The 21,584-nt window shown below is 43.2% G+C and overlaps 1 protein-coding gene across 1 annotated transcript in view; it reads right to left on the bottom strand.

The window, feature by feature from the left end:
- ADAM12 (ADAM metallopeptidase domain 12) overlaps positions 1-21,584 on the bottom strand; it is a gene marked incomplete at its 5' end in the record, with an annotated part of 173,682 nt that overhangs the window by 28,350 nt on the left and 123,748 nt on the right. The window contains 2 exons of the mRNA XM_033066008.1: positions 1,237-1,414; positions 19,841-19,989. Coding sequence (XP_032921899.1) covers positions 1,237-1,414; positions 19,841-19,989 — 327 coding nt within the window. The remainder of the gene's footprint in view (positions 1-1,236; positions 1,415-19,840; positions 19,990-21,584) is intronic.

Below are 21,584 nucleotides of genomic sequence, written 5' to 3'. Positions count from 1 at the left end.
AAAGGTATCACTAACGTTCAGAAATGAAAACAAGAAAGATAACTGGGTTAGAAAGACATTTGCAAGCTGCTTGCACTCTATTGACTTTAAACAAGGAGATAAGGCTGCTTCCTCCAACCTTGTTACCCTCCAGAGTGAGTGAACTGTCACAAAATCCTCATGGCTTGGACAAATCCAGTACACTCCATAGGCAGGATGCAGCATATCTTGTTGTTTTAACTGCCCCCATCTCTTTTGTCTGTAGGTCCCTATTTATCACAGGAAAACAAATCCCCCTGCTGCTGCCTTTAATTCAGATAATCAGAGAGAAGTTCAATAAAGCCAATGAGGATGGGATGTAGAAGGGATAAGGATGCCAGCTTGGATATTATTTGACCCCCAGGTTTTGCCTATCTCCTGCTGATCTGAGGAGTCCTGTGACACATCCACTGAACTAAATGGAACAATCTTTGAAGCAGCAGCAATCTGTTTGGGAGGCACTGAAGGCTGTTTCTGCTGGGAGGTAATTGGCTAGAGGGAAAGAAAAATCCTGCAGTGGAGGAGAGAAAGGTCTTGTACCTAAAAACTGAAGCTGCAGTGAAGAATACCTGGCCAATATGAATATTTCTATTTATATAGTGTTATATATATGGGTAGTGAGGCTCTGGCACAGGTGCCCAGATTTGCTGTGGCTGCCCCTGGATCCCTGGCAGTGCCCAAGGCCAGGCTGGGCTGGGATTTGGAGCCACCTGGGACAGTGGGAGGTGTCTCTGCCATGGCAGGGGGTATGAGATTATCTTTATGGTCCCTCCAACCCAAACCATTCCATGGTTTCTCAGTTTCTATGGTTACCCTGACATAAATACAAACACACGAGTGGCTTCTCAGTGATGGAAACAAACCTTCAACCAACACACGTTCTCTTGAGAAATTCAAGCCAAGTTCTCAAACTTCCTTTGAGTTTGGCTGACTAGCTGAGGCTGAAAGGAACTTCTGGGAGCACGAGGTCGTGGCCAGTCTGGTGGACAAGCCAGGCTTTGCTCTCTAAGGATGAACTGAGCACATTCTTAACCCAAGCCCTGCCTGAACTCCGGCAGCTCGAATGCACTCGAGACTCCCTGCACTTCTGAGGTTTGAACTGATGGGATGGAAGCAGAGAAGGGAGAGCTCTGTTTTACACCAAACACACCAAACCAAGCCTGCACTGTGCAAAACCTGCAGGCAGGACATGAGCAGTAACTCCCAGGTGTGTCTTACCTCAGGCTCCCCGCAGTCACACTCCTCTCCATCCTCCACATAGCCATTCCCACACTTCTGGCCACCAAAGGACTCCTTGACTTCAGGCAGGTTAAAGAGACACATTCCCACTCCTTTCTCCAGGCTGTTCTCCAGGTCCTTTCTGCTGCAGCTACTGAAGACCATGGGGAATGGATAGCTGGAGAAAAACCACATGGAGACAAAAGGAAGGTTGTTATATGAGATGAAAACCTCTCTCTCCAGTCACACTGGTGACATTTTAGCACATCTGTGCCTTAACCACAAGATTGTGTTCAGTTTTTATCACACAGAATTCACTGTGAAATCAAGCCAAATACATTAATAATAATAATAATAATAATAATAATAATAATAATAATTTCTGACTTTAAGTAAGGGAATTTTCACTTTTTCTCTCCATTTTGTAGCTGCTCTTAAGGATTGGATGTGTTTGCATTTGAAATTCCTTCTTCCTCTTTTGCATCTGGAATTATAATGCAAATTATGATTGTGAGCCTAAAGAAATGCTGGGTTTACAAGTATTGTCCTGCATTTGCAGGACTGCAAAAGATTCTAATTCTTCTTGGAAAATTCAGCCTCAAATGGCAAATTCATTCATCTTGCTCTGCAGAGCAGCAAACTTCCTGCTCTTTTCAGGAAAAAAAAAAGAATAAAATCAAAAACCCACTGTCACTTGATAAGAGTCTTCTTCTGCAATTCATCAAAGCTGAATTTGGGAACTGCATGATTAAAGCAAAGACAGTTCTTATTTTAAATCAGCAGGACTGTAAGGGCACTGTGCTGGAAATGCTCCTGTTTGGAATTCCCACTGCAGAGTGCAGACACAGAACAGCTCCCACTGCTTTTGCAAAACACCCAGACAGTGCAAACAAACCCATCCTGTGCAGTACAAATATCAGCAGGTAATTGGTGTTTTCCTCTGGCAGAAATTAATTCTGCTTGTGCTGATGGATGGCTGCAGTTTGCCCCACAGAGGAGGCACCAAGTGACACAGCTCAGTGTCCAGGGGCTGCTGAGACTGCTCTGTGCTGAGGTGTCCTGGATCCAGAGCCATGGAATGGGATGGTTGGAAAAGGACTTGGAGACCATTTCATTCCACCTCCAGGGGCTCCTTCCAGGCAGCAACCAACAGAACAAGAGGACACAGTCTCAACTTGCATCAAGGGAAAATTAGGTTGGCTATTAGGAAAAAGTTTTTCACAGGAAGAGTGATAAAGCACTGGAATTCCTGCCCAGGGAGGTGGTGGAGTCACCATCCCTGGATGTGTTTATAAAAGCCTGGATGTGGCTCTGGGTGCCATGGTTTAGTTGAGGTGTTAGGGCTGGGTTGGACTCAATGGTCCTGAAGTCTCTTCTAACCCAAAATTCTGTGAATTCTGTGAATTCCATTATCCCAGGGTGCTCCAAGCCCCATCAGCTTGGCCATGGACCCTTCCTGTGGCTGCTCCACCCACAGCTGCTCTGGGCAACCTGTGCCAGGCTCTCTCCACCTTCACAGGGAACAATTTCCCCAAAATCCTCACGTCCACATTGAGTCCCATTGAACCTGTGCCACAAACACCTTGTAGAGCAGCTTGTGCCCTCACTCCACACCTTTGTCACTCCCTGGCCCAGCAGTCACCCAACATTTCAGCAGCTCAGGAGCCAACCTGGCAACCTCACTTTACTCACTGAGTGCTCTGTGTCACCCACGTGTTATTAGGATTGTTATCCTGGCAGATAACAGACAGAAAAATTCTGCACTGCTGAACTTCAGACTTCCATTAATCTCCTGGTGTTTCTGATATCCCCCAATGAAAAGCTTGTTTTGGGAATGATGATGCCCGTAGGTCTTTGAAAGGATAATTTCTATTAAAAAGAAAGAAATGTTTGGCAGCTACAAATGCAATAGAGCTTCCTATGCTGACATAAGGAAGTTAATTAGGATCTTCTAGAAGGTTATGGATACATTACAGAACAGAATATATTTTGTGCCTAGTTAAAATTACCTCTTTTACAGTTTCTTTTGCAATAAAACAGCCAGCTCATTGGAAAAGAACATAAACATGAGTCTGAAGAAGAAAATAATTTTCCAATATCACTATAGGGCTTGTCAAGTTAAAGTAAACAGTTTTGAGTTTCACTGACATATGACTTCAGAAAGCTAATAGGCATCTCCATGTAATAAGCTGATTGCTGGAAAATATCAATGTTTCAGCAAAATGACAGAGTCTAAGATAAATAAAGAAATTTCAGAATAGCAGGAGGTAGGAGCCAGGCTGTTAGCTGGGCCCCAAGGGAGGACAGGGAAGGTACTGGGAGTAATGGAACAGAAAATAAAGGCTCTTGGAAAACTACTGACCATTTTATATTGAGCAATTGGAGATATTCTTAACAGGACACCACAAACTTCTGTCCTACCCTCAGTGTGACTGGGAAAAAAACTCACAAAATTCTGTGTATGTGACTGTGAACAAGTGGATGGGTGCATGTTCCTGCCAAAGAGCAGGAAAAAACAAAGAAACCCAGATATAGCTGAGTGATAAATCCTGATGAGGGCTGGATCAGACACAACCCTCATATCAAAGTGTGAATAAATGAATACTGCACCATGCAGGCAAGATCCTGCTCTTCAGGGTTTACTTTGATATCCACTGGGGTGAGACAAGGAGACACACAGCTCACAGGGAGTGAAATCAGGAACACAACTCATGCAGATTTCCTTGTGACACCTCTCAGCTCAGCAGTTCTGTGATGTCAATCTGTTCACTGAAAACTGCCAATGTTTCAGGGCTGTTCCTTGGCATCCCTGCATTCCCAGGACCATTTGCATGGACGTGAGGTGTGTCTGTCCATCAGCAGCAGGGCAGAGCCCTCTCTCTGTGCCAGAGGTGAAATTGTGTCACTGCTGATGAATGAGCTTTTCCCCAAAAGGAACTTCAAGCTGTTTCCTATTTTGAATTCAGAGATCCATTCATCTTCTGGCTTTTCCTGCTCCTGACGCTGATTTCCTCAGCTGACATCAGCACAGCACATGGCACATGATGACATTTCCTGAAATGCTTCTTCTTTACCAACTAATCCCCAAATAAAGCAATAAAAACCCAGAAATAAACCCAGCTGGTGGAAACAGAGAAACTTCAGGGCAACCACAGCATGCAAGAGAAGATCCCACATCAATTGGTGCCAACTGGTATTTCCTTGGGAACTTGATTGATCTTTAATGTGATATTCTGATGCACAACCAGTCTTCAATTTTGACCAATAAAGTTCCATGTAACAGCCACAGCGCTTGATTGTTGTGATTTTAGGCTGTATTTTGTCTGTCTTTGCAATTTTAAAGCTGTTTCATCAGGAGAATGAAATCCCTGGCAGATGGGATGGGAAGTCACAAGTATCAGATGCCAGGGGTGCTCAAACCAATGTTTGAGTGGATCTGGAGCTTGTGAAAAATGGCAGAGGAATGGTGATGTGAAAGGAATTCATCCTCTGAACAAATGCAGGAGCTTCCTCCCACTATCTGTAAGAGGCTTCTGATCTCACCTGGAAGGAGCTGCCCTAGGGTGGGAGAGGGGAATGGGGTCTCCACACTAAAGTCAGTCCTTGACCTCTCTCCAAGATTTCAGTGGTATCTAAACAGGGATGTTGGTGCTTTCTGTGGTAGCTCAGACACTTGTTCTGTTGGAAAACCAGCTCATAAACACCATGAGAGAACATTCCAGAGGTAAAAAATTCATCAGCAGCCTTTAAACTCCATTCATCTTCACTCCAGACATTTTCTGTTACAGATTGCTATTTTTTTTTTTACAGTTGGAAAGAGAAAGGAAACTTTAGTCCAGCCTAACTCTGATTCTAAAACACTGTGTCCCATACATTTTTTACACTGCCTGAATCTGTAGATTTAATACACAATGGATCATTTTGTCAAACTGCTCTGGCTGTGAGTACAACTCTACAGAACTCAAATTGTTCCCAGCACTGCCATCAGTCTCCTCAGGCTTTACAGCAAGGAAAAATATTTCAGTCTTTCTACCCCTTTTGAATCCACAGCATTCCTTGGTGTCTCCTTGGTGCTTAAAAGATGTGTTTAATCCCCAGCAACAAATATCCCAGCTTCCAACAAAAACAGCTTTGCCTGCTCCTGCAAAGAGGACCTTCAGAGTTATCAGAGGACCCCTGGTAATCAATTCCTTGGGAAACAGAGCCTGGGCTTGTCCCATTCATTTATATTTCAAGCACTCCAGCCCTCCAAATGCCAGGTTCCTGTAGGCAGTTCTGCATTTGGCCTGTATTAGATGGATCCTTCCATTAACTAAGTGAAGTGGCATCAGCACTCTGTCAGGTCCCATTTAACAAGAGAGGATTCTTTGTACCAGCACCTCCCTGCCCAGCACAGGCTTTTCTTTTCTTTTCTTTTTTCTTTTCTTTTCTTTTCTTTTCTTTTCTTTTCTTTTCTTTTCTTTTCTTTTCTTTTCTTTTCTTTTCTTTTCTTTTCTTTTCTTTTCTTTTCTTTTCTTTTCTTTTCTTTTCTTTTCTTTTCTTTTCTTTTCTTTTCTTTTCTTTTCTTTTCTTTTCTTTTCTTTTCTTTTCTTTTCCTTTCTTTTTTTTCTTTTCTTTTCTTTTTCCCTCTCCCTCTCCCTCTCCCTCTCCTCTCCTCTCCTCTCCTCTCCTCTCCTCTCCTCTCCTCTCCTCTCCTCTCCTCTCCTCTCCTCTCCTCTCCTCTCCTCTCCTCTCCTCTCCTCTCCTCTCCTCTCCTCTCCTCTCCTCTCCTCTCCTCTCCTCTCCTCTCCTCTCCTCTCCTCTCCTCTCCTCTCCTCTCCTCTCCTCTCCTCTCCTCTCCTCTCCTCTCCTCTCCTCTCCTCTCCTCTCCTCTCCTCTCCTCTCCTCTCCTCTCCTCTCCTCTCCTCTCCTCTCCTCTCCTCTCCTCTCCTCTCCTCTCCTCTCCTCTCCTCTCCTCTCCTCTCCTCTCCTCTCCTCTCCTCTCCTCTCCTCTCCTCTCCTCTCCTCTCCTCTCCTCTCCTCTCCTCTCCTCTCCTCTCAAGCTCATCTCTGTCATCTCTATTTCATCACCATCTGTTGAGGGTGGGGCAGTGATCCTTATCTCTGTGGGAGATATTCTGCTAATGGGCCATCCATTGAAACCAGGCAGGGCATTGTTCTTTATCTTTTCACAACCCATCCTTCCTCCAGCCAGTCATTTTCTGCTCATGGCCATTGAGTCCCACTGTGGGACTGATAAAATTACTGCATCCCATTGGGAGTTGCTCCAGACAGGGGGAAGAGCCCAACATTTCTTACCAAGATAAAAACAGAGGTTTTGGGACACTAAGGGAGCCCCTTTCTCCACTGGACTCCAGAGGAAAACCGGATTTCTCCACATCCCCACTGGAGCTCCGGAGGGAAACTGCACCTTGTCCAGGAGCACTGCTCCAGCTGAGCCACATCTGTCACTGCAGGAGGATGCAGCCACCATGGGATGGGACTGCTGCCAACACCCTGCCTGACGGGTGTCAGGTTGTACTCTGACTGTGTCAGGGTTTGGGGTTTGTTCTTTGTAGTGCTGTATTTCTATTTTAATTTCCCTAGTAAAGAACTGTTATTCCTAATTCCCATATCTTTGCCTGAGAGCCTCTTGATTTCAAAATTATAATAATTTGGAGAGAGGGGGTTTACATTCTCCATTTCAAAGAGAAGCTCCTGCCTTTCTCAGCAGACACCTGTCCTCCAAACTAAGACAATGGGGCACTGCCTTCAGCTGCAGGACACCCAGACCCCTGCAGCTGCACTGCAGCAGCTCCTCAGGATGGTGGAGCTCCTCTGCTTCCCCCAAATCCTGCCTGCCTACACCTCAGAACTCCACCTGCCCTGAGCTCCTCCTCCATCAAACACCACAGATCTGTGTCACAGCAAGCATCACTGAAGGGCTCACACAATGATTCTGGGAGTTCTCTGCCCATTGCACAGGAGGATAAGCTACAGGCTCACCATATCATGAAAACATTTTGATTATTATGATTATCACTATCCAATCTCACTTTTTACTTCTTATTCATGAGCTGCAGGATTTTTCTAATGGAACTGTGTTGCTCTGTCCCAAATTTTGGTGTACACACACACTATATGTATATACACATCTATTTATAGGGTTCATTTCTTCCAGTCCACATCACAACCTGATTATTCAGCATTATGGCAATGTTTATACAGAGCCTTTTACCAAAAGACCCTGAAGTGTTTTACAATTATTCACTCAATTAAAATGCACAAGAGCCCCAAAGAGCTCTGTTAAGCACCACCAGACCTCCCTCCCTGAGGTAATATGATAATTGGAGATTATATTAATTTTAAAAGGGACATTTTTTTTTTAGAGCATGCTTATGGAAACAACTGCTGGCTAGCTGATTTCCAAAGGTGCAGAAAACTGAGACTGAACTTTGCCCAGAATTTCTGAAAACCCAGACCTGAGAGGCCATATCTGGAAATAGCTCTGGCATCAGCTGTGCTTTTTAGGAGCATGAAGGTGCTCAAAGACAAGAGGGGTGCTGAGCCAGAAGTTTCCCTAGCCAACATCTGAATTTCCAGCACCTTGTCTGAACTGAACACCACGGTGACCTTGTGACTGTCTCAACCCAAGGACCATTTGAGATTCAAAAATATGAATATTTACTCTCCTTAATCTCCAAAATCCTTCATTTTTGGCTCACAACTGGAGAGGATGAGCAATGCAGACCCTTTTACTGGAGTAAAGAGATGTGAGTTTGAGCTCCCCCTGTTCAGACTCCAGAGAATGCCTGACACAGAAATATGTGAGTTTTCAGATGCACAGAAACATAAAAATGTTTTGCACAGAAACATAAAAATGTTTTACACAAAAACATAAAAATGGGGGGGGGGAAGTGAATTAAAAATAGGTATAGAGTTGTTTTTGTTAATACAGGTATAAGTAATTTTCCCACTGAAAAAATGGCAGCACTAGAGGGAGTAACCCAAGAATAAACCTCTAAAAGGCAGAAGAAACTCAAGCAGCATCAATGTTTCTAAACCCAGGGAGGTGTTGATTTCAAGGAACTGTGACAATTTTCCAGCCTCCTCTAACTCCTGATCTAATTGACGTAATTCTTTCGCTCTCTAAAGCATCCCCCTTGGTTTTAACCTTCTTGACATTATTACTGCTCTCCAGCTTTTGAAAACAACTTTTTCTGGGCTCCTAAGAGAGATGAGCCTACCAGAATGAAAGTGAATTTGCTATGAGATGACATTTTTTGACACTCCAGCTCTTCTGTACAGCAGGTATGTTAATGAATTAGTAAGCATAAAGAACTTCACAGAATCAGGTGTCAAGCAGGAGATAAAATCCAGTTTTCTTTGATATTGAAATAGGTGTTCAAATACTACAGATCCCTTCATGTATCAAGTTCTGTCACTACACGTTACTTCCTACACCTCACATTTTAGTAGCAATTGTTTAAAATTAGACAAGTGCCATAACATGGAAGGACTTTTTAATCTATTAATTAGACAAGTGCCATAATATGAGAGGACTTTTTAATCCATTATTTAAACAATGTCTTAATTTGTAAGTACTTTTGAGGGAGAACGACAAAAATGCAATTTTTTGACCCCGCCAGCACAATAAAGGGGGAGCTTAAAGGTACCTGCAGATGGTTTCACACCTAAAGCTTTTGCAAACAGCAAATTGGGAAAACTGGGAGGAGGGGAGAAGCTGGAGGAGCCTTTGGGCTCTTGGAAGCAGCACATGAGAGAGCTTTGCCCAAGACATCAGCCCCAGAGCTGATGGGACACATCTTTTTTCAGGAAGGATTTAGCTCAAAATGCAGAGTGGTTTTATCTACAGATAAAGTATTTAAATGGGCAGTTTGCTTCAAAAGGTAGAGGATGTCTGACAACCTATTCTTATTTTTTTCTAGCCTATTTTTCACTCCCTTGCTCCTCTTTTGGAGATTTTATCCCCAGAGAATTGATAAAGTAGAGCACAGAATTGGGCCATGTAGTTAGAGATGACATCAAAGCTCTTCTGTCTGAGCTCATGGTCAGTGGCTTCAAAACAAGCCCAGATTTCTCCTGCAGCTTTGTCACATTCACTGCACGGTGGCTTCTAATTCTTCCAATAAATAACTGGAATAGATCCCACTGGTGGTGAATTTAATGGATGTCTGCTTGGATGGCTTGTTGTGCTACACTGGAATTTCCAGGCTTACTGGAAGGAAAGCCTTTCCAAGTCAATGTTAAAGCTTTGCACACAACTGCCTTAAGTTTGTTTTAATTTTTCCCTGGGGGCAGTGCAGATTCCCAGAATGAATTCCAGCAATCTCCCCTCAGGTGCCCAGACTGGATTGACAGCTGAGCCTTGACCTCTCCCATTACACAGAAGGTGAAATTTTAACCACCTGGAATATTCAAAAAGGCAGATTTGTAACACTGGGTGTGGGACTTCAGGACAGAAAGCAGCGACAGAACAAATGCCTGGATGCTTCCCAAGAATCCATTCTGCAAGGGAACAACACTTAATGCCTTTATACAGTATAGACTGTTGTGGCAGTCACAAAACTGCCAAATAAAACATTATTAGCAGTTACTTTCCCTTTGACAAATAGATGGTCAGAGAAGTTTTTTCTTGGAGGAGAGGCCTGTTGTGACTTTCCTTTGTGCTCTGGGGGGTGAAGCAACACTAAACCAATTTATCAGCCCTGACAGGATCCTGACTCTGTGCTGGAGTTATCTGCATTGCAAAAGCTCCATGGGAATTGAACTCAGACAACTGTTCTTCCTGCTGGAAACCAGACAGCCAAGGCAAGGAGCTATAATCAGTTTGAATTTGCCTCTGGCTCATCTTTTGCTCTGTTTCCTTTTAGACCACTACCTCATTAATAAAAATTTGCTGGATTGCTGAGAGTTCAGGTTTCACAATCCGCTGCTTAGAATTTGAGGCTAATCCAATGCTGACTACAGGAAAAGTCAAAAAGCAAAGACAGAGCAGAGGGAGGGATGAAAAGGCTGGGTCAGGTCTGGTCCCAGGCTAAGGAAAAGAGGGATGCAGACACCCTGTGCCTGCCAGCAGCTCCTGGCAGTGAAGGAAAATCTGGATAAGGAGCACAACCAGAGTGCCCTGAGTTCAAATTTGTCACACAAAACACAACGTCCTCAGCATGTGAGGAGCAAATAAAGACAAATGGCCCAAACCATTGCTGAAGATCAGCTTCCTGCTGGTTTCTGATTAGGGGAAAGGTGCTTTGGTTAGTTCCCAACATGATTTTACAATCTGCTTTTGTTCCAGGCAGTTACATTCTAATTATCTCCCTTGAAAAACCTTGGAATTGATTTTTTTAAATGGGCCAGGAGCAGACAGGGATAAAAAACCCCTGACTTTGGGAATCAGATTCACTGAAAGACCTGTCATAAAGAGGGCACTTAGGCTCAAGGGATGGATTTGGGTGAGGATGAGCCTGGACAGAGGAGATTAAATGACACCAAATTAAGGGAAGTAGACCCCAAACAGGGCTAAACCCAACCAGGGGAAAGCCAGGCTAGGGAGAAGGGATTTCATAGAAAATCCTGAGTTGGAAGGGACCCACAAGAATCCTCGAGTCCAGCTCCTGGCACAGACAAACCCCAGGGATGAGGATGGAGCACGTGGGAAGAGCAGGAGCAGAGATTGAAGTGCATGGAAATGTCCCTTGGTGAGATGTGGGTGCTGCAGGAAAGAATCTGAGCCCTGCAAAGAGCTGGGAATAATAAATACCTGGGGGGCAGGCTCATATTGATTTCACTTAACATCTCTACTACCTGGGCTCTTAATAAATCAGGACTCCAAGACAGGAGGATCTGACTTGCAAGCAGCATGGCTCAATTTTTGTTCTCTGGGAAAGATAAGTGAGGAAAAACAGTGCCAGAAGTCAGTCTGAATTTCCCCAGCATTCCCACCTTCCATCATTCTGTTATGAGGAAAAAGCCTTTATCCCATATTGCCTAAATCAACTCAGATGAGTGGAAATGAAATTCTTTTAAAAATCCCAAATATATAATATCACTTTTTCTACCTCCTCTTTTCTTTTTTTTCTTTTTTTTTTTTTTTTTCACAGAGCTGGAGCAAAATAAAATTAGCAGCCACATTGGATTTATTTCATTATGTCAAGCCATGAGGACAGGATGGATCCAGCCATGATCTAAGACTCAGGGATCCTTAATGAGCAAATTAAAATTTTTACTCACAGCACTGAAAGGCTTTTAATAAATCTAAAAAAACACCCACATGGATCCTGATGAAGTCCTGGCCTTATTGAAATCCATGGGAGTTTTCTCACCTGGGGGTGGTTGGCTGCCAGGAGAGTGGCAGGGCTGGGGATGAACACAATTTCCATGCTATGAGAGGCAGACAGAAAGGCTCTCCAGGACACCAAAGTTATTTCACCTCTTCATTTCAGTGCCTTTACTGTAAAATAGGTGATTTATCTTAATCCATCACTGGGGCTGCATCTTTCACTTGCAATGCTGAAGTGGAGCCTCCCTGCTTTGCTGCCACCAGAACCCCCAGTGAAACGAGCCCAGCACTTTGCTTTGACATTAGGAAAGAATCAAGAATGGCTTTACAGGAAGGAATTGTCAGGGTGAAATTTTCAACATTTTGCACATCTATGCCAGGCACAGAGGGCTCTGTGACTCCCATGGCAACTGTGGCAAATGCAGCTGTGGGCACCACATAATTACAGGGCTTCAAGTCCATATCAATTCTTCAGGTGCTCCTGGGCACACAACACATCCTCAAAAAGCTTTCCTGTGACCTCAAGGATTTGCCCTTTAAGGTGTGTTTCCATTTTTAAGTCAGGAATTTGGATATTCATTAACACCAATTAAAACTGGACACTGGGTGCTTAATTCTCCAGGCACTGTGCTGGAGATTTATCCCTGCAGGTTGAAAAGTTTTGGGGTTGTTTTCTTTTTTCTAATTTTTTTTTAAATGAAAGAGAAAGCCAAGATAAAGGGAAATGTGCTCATATGATTTGTTCCCATGGGTCATGGCAATAGCAGCACTGCAGGAGAAAAATGTCCCTCTCACAGCTATATTTCCTATGGATATTACAGCAACAAGACAAAAGGCAGCTGAGCTCTCTCATCCCAGCATCCAGGCCAGGAAAAGTGGATACATCTCATGGCAGAAACCCCTGCTTGTCCTTAAGTATCTGCTATAAATAATCACACCAGGAGTGAAATGTGTTTTCATTTGAGAAGTCACCTCTCTCCCTGTCAGCTTCACTTACAGCAAAGTCGTGCTGTCAATCTGGGCCACTTCTCCTTGAGAATACACCAGCACAGCCAAGTATTTTCCCTTCTAACAGCACATCTACTGAGATGGGAAAGACTAAACTAAATAAAAAGCAATTATCTTTTTTCTTTTTTTTTTTTTTTACCCCATAGTTCTGTGTGCTAATTGTTAACAGTGACCCACTCCTGCAAAGGACTGGGAAAAATTAAATGGATTTCAACCAACACTGCTAATTCTTTAACACAGATCTTATTTATCACAGAAATTAAATATATCTGCCAAGCATGGAAATTATTAACAAAAAAAAAAAAAGGCCAAATGCACTTCAGACATGGGGCTACTTGGAGGGAGGGGAAAGACTGACATAAATCTATTCTGTAATCTCGTGGCTGTTTCCTACTAAAGGAAGGACCAGAATGCAATGTGCTAAATTACTGGGGCAGAGGGATATGTTGCTTAAGGTTTTTTTGGGTTTTTTTTTTTTGGAAAAAAATCAGTTGCACTGCTGGCAAAACAGACCTAGCTCTGTCACAAATAATTTATGACATCAGTATATCAACTTTATTAAAAAAAGGAAAAGACAACAAGGAAGTCTGTCTTTGTGCCGAGCTCAGCTCAGACTGGGTCAGAAACATAAACAGCTTCAGAGTTTAATTAGAAACTGTTTACATCTGAAAGATAATTTCATTTTCCTCAAATTGTAACAGAGGTAATTCCAGATAGTTCTGCTGACTCCAGAGTTTAATGGCTCTAAGCTGCCAGACTGAAAAATGCAAAGTGAGGTTGAACAGCTGAAAACCAACTGAGAGGGGTCAGGAGATTCTGTGCTAACTACTGATGGTTGGATTATCCAACATTTAACAGCTCTGCAGCTACAAGATTCTGCAAGACTCTACAAGAAAAAAAAAAAAGAGAACCACTCAGTAAACTAAAGTGTCTTTTCCCACACTCTATTTCTGATTTCTTTCCCATTTCACCCTGACCTTTTGTCTTTTCTTTTCTTTTTTCTTTCTTTTTTTTTTTAATCTGGAGAGGTGCTGGAAAAAGTGGTTTTTCCTTCAAGCTGATGCTGTTTTCATGGCACACCTGGCTGTGTTCTGGAGCAGTGTGCTGGAAACCTCTGCAGGGTGTTTATTTTCACATCTGGAGACTCCAGTTCAGCCTTTGAATGATCAAAATGGGGGTGACCTTACGTTCTGCTTCCTTCAGATCATTTTTCAAAAGGGAGAAAAGTGACTGAAACTAATACTTAATGCAACAAATGGCACAAGTGATTAGCACTTTCCCAACTTGTCTTTAAGAGATTTTCACTTTGTTTTATTTACTTAACTACATGTTTATAAAGTAGTTAAATAAATATTTTTTCTGTGACAGTTCAAAAATCAAACAAAAGCAGATGACAACATAAGAAAACCCTTTAAGAGTCAAACCCACTGAGCCCAGCAGCTCTCCAGGAGCCCTCAGACACCCTCTAAGATGCAAATATTCACTTGTGCAGTGTAAAATCAGCATTGCTGCCACTGGCCTGCTTTTGATGTGCAGCCCTAAACCTCATTAATGCTAATGAGGGATCCACAGGGATCCACAGACCTTCAGCACCATCAAAGGACAGCAGCTGGGAGCACTCTAATTACGGGGAGCTGTTCCCCAGACACTCCCCTGGGGAGGAATGGAGGAGCTGAACCCTCTCACCTGCCCCAGTTCCATCAGAGCTGCACCCCTGGACAGGCAGAGGGATCCCAGAGGAATCCTCACTCATGCACATCCACAAACCTTATTTTCATCTGGGTGGCTCCCTGTGATGCCTGGAGATGGAACAGAGGCTGGGCAGAGTTAAAGGAATAAAGGGATTTATTAAAACCCTTCCAAGGATTCACCCTGGGCAGTGCAAGAGCCCAGCACTCCACCCAGGATGAACCCTGGGTCAGGAGTTTCACACTTTGATCAGTTCTGTTCCATCCCCACCTTGGGTTCATTGTCCAATTCCAGCTCCAGGCTCTGCAGTCCCACCCGCCCAGATTCTCTCCTCAATTCCCTGGTTGCACTTTTTGGGGTTGGAGCTGCAGCCTGTCCTTGGTTCTGGGGCTGGAAAAGGATTTTGTGTCTGAGCTGGGAGGAGAACCTGGAACACTTTGTGTGGAGTTCAGAGTCACACACCAATGCAGTGCAGAATCTGGAAGATATCAAAGCTAAAACTTAAGGCATCACCATCACCTGGAATTTCTCACAGCTCCCAAAAATGCTGCTCCAGCTCACCAGAGGTGGAACCAAAACTGCAGCACAGGAGCAAACCAGGTTGGGGTTTGGGTGCATGGGCCAATTTCTCTTCCCAAACTCATATTTCCACCAGAAATATCAGATTTGGACAGAGACCCTGTACACAGATACAACTCACACACCTCTGACCCAACACTTAATTAAAGAATATTCACTAATCCAGGCTGTGGCACCTCAGTGGCTCTGGGGAACATTCCAGATGCATCCTTGGACCCCAGAAGTTTGGGGAGAAGGGAATGTTCTGATGCTGGACTCCTGCAGTAACAGCTACATGTGAATGCAAAGCTTCTGCACTGAACACAGAGAAATCTTCAAAATCTGAGCCCTGCAGAGATTGAATCAGACCAGGAAAATCAGCAGGACCTTCCAGAGTACAGAACAAGCACGAAATGGGAATGAGGGCAGGAAGGGAAAACAGATAAATAGCTATTTTAGGTGTCTCTGATAATGAATTTGCTACCACAGAGGCTGTCAATAGAGGGGAGCCAATAAAGCCTTGCTAGCAGAAATGGGTGTTTGTTTCTAAAAAAGCACAAAATAAAGTGTGATGCACCTTTTTTGGCCACTGAAGCTAGCACAGGAAAGCAAAGCAGCAAATGAACTCTTCCTCACTTGCAGCAGAGCTGCCTTTCAAGGATAACTTCTCCCAGATCCCACAGCACAGGAATTGTCTCTGCATAGCAAATGTTTGCTAAGCTCATCCAGGGATGCCTGGACCATTTCTACAGCAGATCCACGGCCCAGCCCATCCCCAGGGAGGCAAACAGGGATGTGCACATTTGCTGCATCTCTTGTGCAACTCTTGGTGTCACTCTGAGCTCCTCACAGACATCTGGTGCTCCTGCTCAGGAAAAAAACCACTCTGATTCCACTTAAATATTTTATCTCACCTTAATTACTACTGATGTACTCAGTGTTCAGTGCAGAATATCTAATTGCTCCTGGAGGGAATGAAAACCCACTAAGTGCTGAGGCTCTTTTTCAGTAGTACCTGAAGAAGCCCACCTGATGGTCCTTCCCATGGTTCATTTTCCCCATTTCTCCTCAGCAGTGCTTATTTCCAGTCATTAGTTTAATTTGGGACTGTCACTTAGCTGAGTATTAACAGATCACCTTTGTCCTCACTCCCATTCACAAACAGGCAGCTTCCCATTGTGTCCCTGCTTTAATTCTAACATGAAGGTTTTAATTTTACTTTAAAATTTACTGATAACATCAGGGGGTTTTTTTTGGGACTGGTTAGAAAAATGTCTTCTCCAAATTACAACCATAAATGGACCCGTATTTTTCTATGTATGATTTCTACGCTGTGCTCTTTCTGCATTCCTAATTGGTCTCCTCCCCCAGACCCTGCCTCCAAAAACTCAATAATTAAAGTGAAATTGTGTACTGAAAGGCAATTACTCAAAATTAGCTGTTCTTTTTTTCTCGTGAGGCACCGTTCCATAAAAATCCTCTAAAATAATAATCTATAGCTGAGAGGTTAAATTGATCTCATTTCTCCTTTCTTTTCATTCATGTTCATCACTACACAAAACAGGAATTTCCACCAGCAGTGTCACAGCCCAAGCTCCACTTCCCTGTGACACTTGCAGTCCTATTTATCTGAGTAAATTCAATTTAAAATGTGAGTGAGAGAGAAAAACAGAGTGACTTTAAATTCTAGCTGTGAAAATTGGAGGATGGAGCACAAGATCCAAGATAAGAACAGGCAGAAGGGTTCAATTCATTCTTGGCTTTTCGAAAGGAGAATCACAAGGAAGGAGCAGGACAATGTTTGGGAAATATCCCAAAGAAGCTGTTCCCTCCTCCTGTGTGTCACCAAGGGATGTAAATCAGAATATGCCTTAGAAATCTTGGAAAAGAGGAAAGCCAGGTCTAGTAGGGACCTAGATTAAAACCAAGTTTCCCAAGAGATGTTCCTTCATCCAGAAGTTTGTTATGCAAATATCAATAGCCATGCTATAAAAATTACATTTTGCTAAAGTAGTCTTTAGACATTTGTAACTCACACACAACTGCTGCTCATCTTTCTGGTATCTTTTAAAAATATTAACTATAGGAAGCTGATTAAAGGATAGATCCAACAGAGTTTAAATTCCACCCTGATCCCTGGAGGTTTTTTTCCACTAAGATAATTTCCAAGACCTCTTCAAAGACTGAAACAGAAGAACTGAAAGAAATTACAATAATTGATGAAATCCCTTTTAAGTCAACAGCCTTAAAATATTTCCTTTTGTGCACAACCACACCAATGACTCCAAAGTTAAATTCACAGAGGCCTTTCTGGTATGACTTGGATATTTCCTATTTTTTGTGGACATCAGATAAGGATTTCTCCATTCTTTTTACTCTAATTTCAGCTAGATTTTTTTTTTACTCACTAAATCCACCTCAAACCAATTAGAAAAGCACAGACTCAGTGCAGTGAGTAGACTGAGAGCAGGCTGTCTCTCTAAATGGACATGGGATGCTCTTAGTTTTGATTTTTTTGCTATTTCCAGAGTCCATTTGAGATAAGGAACATTCATTTGGCCTTCCCTAAATAGACAAGCACTTCCAGAGAAGAAAACTTTTCAGTGTTCCTTCAATAATGGTGCTGGAGGGAATATTGCTATCGGTGAGACACGTTGGCAAATTAAATATTCAAAGTGTTAATTTGAAATTGGTGAGATGCAGCTTGGCTCAAGGCAGAAAGTGTTCTCCAGGAATATTTATCACAGATTGACAGCTTGGTGTGGAGATAAAGCCTAAGGCTATAAACCCAAAGTTAAAGCTTCCATTTCTAAATCAATGATCAGTGCAAACAATCAGCCTGCCCAGGGCTGTGAGGGCCACAGCTCTTCCTCAGGCACCAGCTGAATGCAGAGTTTGGTGAAAATCCAGAGAGGGCATCCCAAGGTGGAGCTGAGACCCCCTGCCCAAACTCTTGGGGTGCTGGGGTGGGCAGAGCCTTGCCCCTACAGAAACCCCAACAGGGGAGCTGAGCTGCTGGGAGCTGTCCCAAGGGATGAGGAATGGAATATCCAATTCCATTCTATCCTGAGGAATGGAATATCCAATTCCATTTTATCCTAAGGAATGGAATATCCAACTCCATTCATATTGCAAGGAATGGAATATTCAATTCCATTCTATCCTAAGGAATGGAATATCCAATTCCATTTTATCCTAAGGAATGGAATATCCAATTCCATTCATATTGTGAGGAATGGAATATCCAATTCCATTCTATCCTAAGGAATGGAATATCCAGTTCCTCATATCCTGAGGAACACTGAGTGGGCACAGCCTGGGTGTGACCTTGCCCTGAGCCAACCCAAGCCCAGGGTCTGGAGTGGCACATCCAGCACCAGGACAGGATCAGATACACCCAAGGGACTCCAGTGTTAAAGAAGAATGAGGGAGGCGCTATTTGATGTCTCTCTCACCAGATGAGTTCAGAAAGTCCAGAAATTTCCATCCTGAGAGCATCCCTGTGTTTATTCCCAAGTGGAGCAGCTGGATGCAGAAGCTGCTGTTCTTCCTTCAGGAGTTTAGAGCCCAGCCCTGCCTGGCTCTGCTCAGCACCAGCTCAGCTCAGAGCCTGTCCCACCTCACCCTGTCCCCACAGAGCCCTGAGCTGTGCAGGATCCCTGGGGATAATCACCACCTATTGTCTCAAAAGAGCTGAGTTATTTTTCTTTTCCACACTGTACAAGTGCCTCTCATTCTCCTCCACTCTCACAACTCTTTTGTTTGTCTCTCAGCTTGCTGTGCTTGGCCACAGTGCTGATTTCTGCCCTGATGGAGGGTGACAGCTTTGCCTTTGAAGGAATTCCAAGGCTGCTGTTGGGCTGACCAGCAGGGAACAGCCCTGCCCAACACTCCCTGGCCTCTCCCACACTGCTCCCCTTCTTTCCCAGAAACTTGCAGTCTTGGAAAAGGCAGAGGGAGAGCTGAGCACAATTCCCAGAAGAGGATTTTAAGCAAGAGATGAACTTTAAGCACACAGAGTGAACTCTGGAGCTGGAAGGGACACAGAGAACATCCAGAGCATCCTCTTGTCCTGAGGCACATCCAGCTGTACCTACACTGCTGGCAGGTGTTTGCCTCACTGGTTCTTACTGGATTCCAGTCACAGGCAGTCTAATTCCTGCATCTGGCCCAGTCCTACTATCAGAGAGCTTTGGCAAATGTTACTTCAATTTAATCTTTTCAGTCCTAGTCTGAACAGGGAGAACTCATTCCTCACATCCTCCAGTTTCAACAGGAATTTAAAATACATCCCTGCAAGCAGTGACAGCTCACCCTACCCAAAGTGCCTGAAATTTCAGTCTATAAAACACTCTTGTGCCTTGGCACAGTGCCTTTGCCATCAGCAGAGCCACCCTCCAGCCCTGGCAGGGAATCAGGAATATCCTGAGCTGGGAGGGACCCTCCAGGACCATCCAGTCCAGCTCCTGGCCCTGCACACACAGAAGTGACCACTGGTTTTTATTTCCCACATTTCTAATCTCTTTTCTTGGAAGAGCTCCCTCTGCACACAGAGCAGCCTTAATCCAGATTTAATTTTCTCACGTGCTGAAAGTGCTCCACACTTACAACAGAAGTTTGTGCAAAACTAAAAACCTGCTCTACATGAGACATTTCCTGCATTACTGAATTTCCTACCCACTCATCTCAGGCTTGGCTCATTTCCTATTGTGACTGATGCTCAGCTGGCAAGATGGGAGAGGGTGAAATTCTGATTTAATGCTTGCAAATGAAGTTTGTTTGGTTGTGGACTGGTTTTTTAAAATTAACCAGTTTATGCTTACATAAAATTACCAGTTCATATCTTTCACATTGTTAAGCTGGAAATAAAAGATCCATAGCACACGTTGTGCTCTGATAAAATTTAACTTTTTCAGCTTGAGGAGGATAACTGCAACAAGATTTGACAGGTGCTGAAAAATATTTTCTTTTGTTTTTACCTTTAAGTGTTCCTGAGACACAAAATGAAACCACAGATGTCGCAGGGCAGCTGTAGCTTGTGCAGCTTGCCAGTCTCAGCCTGGCACTTACCCAGTGGAGGGGTTCATGATGCAGCCCCCTTTATCAGTGGATGCTTTGCAGTTGCAGCCCCTCTCCAGTGTGTCATGATTCATCCCAAAATTGTGCCCCAGCTCATGAGCCAGCGTCACTGCTGCACCCAGAGGGTTTTCTGAGTGATCCTTCAAAAAAAAAAATCCACAGGAGAACCAGTCAGTTCAGCATATAAACCCAAATCAAGGCACACAATCCCCCTCTAAGGTCCTATTGCCTGTCCTTTGAAATGTTTTATAAGTTTAGCAGCTGAAGTTACTCTGTTGTTAAATAAACTCAATTTTAAATTTATCCATGTATAGGGCAGAGTGGGAATTTCAGGACAGCCTTTCTGGCCACCCAGTTTCCCCATTAGACATTTGAAACTGTTGAGCAGTGAATATCTCTTTCTTGGGGTTTAAAATTCTGCAGTTCAAGAAATCCCCCAAACTCCCCCAAAGTCCCAGCAGTGGCAGAGAGGGGACACCAAACATGGAAAGGGCAATAATTGATGGGTGAGGATGAGTGTGGTGAGGGAGGAGTGAGAAGATCCTTCAGGAGGAAAATTAAAAATGCAGCAAGAGATTTCACTCAGTCTATTTAATTTGCTGCTGTTTCTTTAATATCAGAATGCCCAGGATTTCACAAACCTTGTAAAAAAAACCAAGAACCTTTAAAAATCTCCTTTAGAAAATGAAAGGCCAAAGCAAGCCAAAATCTTCCATAGGCTTTTATTAACCTATGAATACTCTGAATGTTGAAAGTGTCAGTTTGAAACTTTAACATTAATCCATGTTTAAATGCTGATTTTTGGGACAATCATTTCTGGGAAACTCACTGCATGATTTGATTGCAGGGCTGCTGATCAGAATGATGTTTTGGCTTAACCACAAGTAAGAGACCTTTCCACACTGATCATTTTCCTTGAGGGAAAAAAAATCCACTACACTTGTAAGAAAGCTTTCCCTGAAGGCATAAACATGTAATATAAATGCATGATCCACTATTTATCAGCCAGTAAATGGAATTACCGTGTACAGCTGCCTGCTCCAGAAGCATGCATGAATATATTCACTTTAAATAACTTTTTCAGCATCAGCTGAGCCAAACTCCAGACTAAAAGGAAGTGAAAGGTAAAACTGTCTAAAACATTATCTATGTACTAATGGAGGCCTTAATACATGACTTGGGGTAGTTTAAGAGTTTCTTCTTTCATCTGTCTGGTCTAATATTTTTAGTAAATAATTTCTCAAACAGCAAAGTAAATCAAGAAGAGAATACAGTCATTCTGAACACACCAAACTGCTCCTTCTGCAATTGGAATCAACTCAAAAGAATTTCTATCTTTTAACAAAATGTCTCTTAAAAAAAAAAATCCTGAATTTTAAAATCTTTATATAAAACCAGCCAGTTTGTGTGCAGTTTGTCCTGCACAACACCCACATAATGAGATCTCTTATCTAGATTCTGGTCTGATACAGATGGATTTATCTTTGTGCACACAGTAATTGATGGAATAGTTAGAGAATTCAGTGTAATTGAACCTGATGTCATACAAAGAGCACAACTTCTCACTGAAATGGAAAAAAATTGCAGGACTGAAGATGAAGAAAACAGCTAAATAATTCCATATAATTTACCACTGACTCATTGGATGATGCTTTGAAGTTCAGGCTATCTGGTCCAGACAGAAACTCCTCACTGAGCTACACAGACACACAGCAAATTGAACTCAGACTTTCTT

Source organism: Catharus ustulatus, chromosome 8, assembly GCF_009819885.2.
Source record: "Catharus ustulatus isolate bCatUst1 chromosome 8, bCatUst1.pri.v2, whole genome shotgun sequence".
NCBI lineage: Eukaryota > Metazoa > Chordata > Aves > Passeriformes > Turdidae > Catharus > Catharus ustulatus.
This window is presented reverse-complemented; position numbering and strand designations above follow the sequence as displayed.